The 1,940-nt window shown below is 42.1% G+C and overlaps 1 protein-coding gene across 1 annotated transcript; it reads left to right on the forward strand.

The window, feature by feature from the left end:
- Positions 1–226: 226 nt before the first annotated feature.
- Positions 227–1,156, forward strand: LOC124968338 (olfactory receptor 18-like). Its single transcript, XM_047530617.1, has one exon. The coding sequence runs from the start codon at positions 227–229 to the stop codon at positions 1,154–1,156; it is 930 nt and encodes a 309-aa protein (XP_047386573.1).
- Positions 1,157–1,940: the final 784 nt, after the last annotated feature.

Below are 1,940 nucleotides of genomic sequence, written 5' to 3' on the forward strand. Positions count from 1 at the left end.
ATCGTTAAAACCTGTGTAGTTGAGCATTTACAAAGTAGGTCTGTATAGAAAGAGGTGAATAGCACTGAAACCAATAATGAAAGAGAAGTAAGAAGACTGGGTTTATTACAACTGAGAAATATTGCTAATGGTTTATGGATTTCAAGGGTGAATCAAAATATATAGAGTTCTGAGTAACCATTTTCTTTTTCAATCATTTTTCTTTCACCAAAGGTGTACAAGGAATATGGAAGAACAAAATCTAACAGGTGTCTCAGAATTTCATCTCATGAGGCTCTCAGAGGACCCCGACTTGCAGCCCATCCTCTTTGGACTGTTCCTGTACATGTACCTGATCACAGTGCTTGGGAACCTGCTCATCATCCTGGCTGTCAGCTCTGACTCCCACCTCCACACCCCCATGTACTTCTTCCTCTCCAACCTGTCCTTGGCTGACATTGGGTTTATCTCCACCACAGTCCCAAAGGTGATTATGAACATCCAAACTCACAACAGAATCATCTCCTATGTGGGCTGCCTGACACAGATGTCTCTTTTTGCCATTTTTGGATGTATGGATGACATGCTTCTGACTGTGATGGCCTATGACCGGTATGTGGCCATCTGTCACCCCCTACATTACTCAGCCATTATGAACTCTCACTTCTGTATGTTCTCAGTTTGTCTGTCTCTTTTATTCAGTCTTTTAGAGTCCCAGTTGCACGTTTTGATTGTCTTATATTTTACCTATTTCAAGGATGTGGAAATCACTAATTTCTTCTGTGAACCTTCTCAAGTCCTGGAGCTTACCTGTATTGATGCCTTTACCAAAAATATGTTTGTGTATACTGTTGGTGCCATTTATGGTTTTTTTCCTCTAACAGGGATATTTTTCTCTTATTATAAAATTGTTTCTTCCATTCTGAGGATCCCATCTACAGGTGGGAAGTACAAAGCCTTCTCCACCTGTGGGTCTCACCTCTCAGTTGTTTGCTTATTTTATGGAATAGCCATTGGAGTGTACTTTACTTCAGCAGTGTCAAATTCTCCTGGAAAGATCACTGTGTTCTCTGTGATGTACACTGTGGTCATCCCTATGCTGAATCCCTTCATCTACAGCCTGAGGAACAGGGACATTAAAATTGCCCTGAAGAAGCTACAGAGCCAAGTAATCTAATCTCATTATCTCTCCCCTCATTTTCATAGTTTCTACTGGAAGAATCAATTGTCTAGACCTGCAAATCTTAGCCTCTTGGTCAAATTACTCTTTTAACTGCAAGACTCTCATTCCACTCCATATTTTATACAGGAATACCACTTCCTTTGATTCGTATATAATTGTATTGTACAAGTGTTCATAATTCTTTGTCATATAATCATCATAAATAAATAAATATATCTCAGCAGTCTCTGTCATTTCTGAACGATGATCCTATCCTCCAGGCCTATCGCGTTCCCTGCCCGCAGAGAAACACGACACCTGGTTGAAGTTTCAATGCTTTATTGCGCGCTGTCCTTCTGCTTCTATTGTTTCTTTTTCTTATTCTATTTCCCTCCCCAGCAGGGAAGTTACAGACCTTATATAGGTAAAACCACCAATCAAAGGAGAGCACACGAGGGAAAAGCGTGGACAGATACAGAGAGCCAAGCAGGGCATACCGAGATCATGCGTTGTGCATGAGACCAGAGAACCAGTCATAAAGACTTCCTTAAAATGATGTCAGATGTTTGTGCAAAAGTTAACTGCTCTGGCTCACTGCCAGGCGCCATCTTAGCCACACCTAGGGCCAGGGGTCCTGGGTACCCCGACAGTTCCCCCTTTTTTATTATAAAATTAAAGCTCGGGACCGTGCCTGTCTTAGGTTGAGTGGTCAGCATATGTCCTTACCCGTCATCAGAGTCTGCAGAGCATGCTGCAGCTCCTGTCTTAGGTTGGTACATAGCCACCTCCTTCATTACCC

The sequence above is a fragment of the Sciurus carolinensis genome, chromosome 17, assembly GCF_902686445.1.
Source record: "Sciurus carolinensis chromosome 17, mSciCar1.2, whole genome shotgun sequence".
NCBI classification, from domain to species: Eukaryota; Metazoa; Chordata; class Mammalia; order Rodentia; family Sciuridae; genus Sciurus; species Sciurus carolinensis.

Bases quoted from the DNA above. Each gene is read 5' to 3' on its own strand.
- LOC124968338 (XM_047530617.1), top strand. From the start codon at position 227: ATGGAAGAACAAAATCTAACAGGTGTCTCAGAATTTCATCTCATGAGG.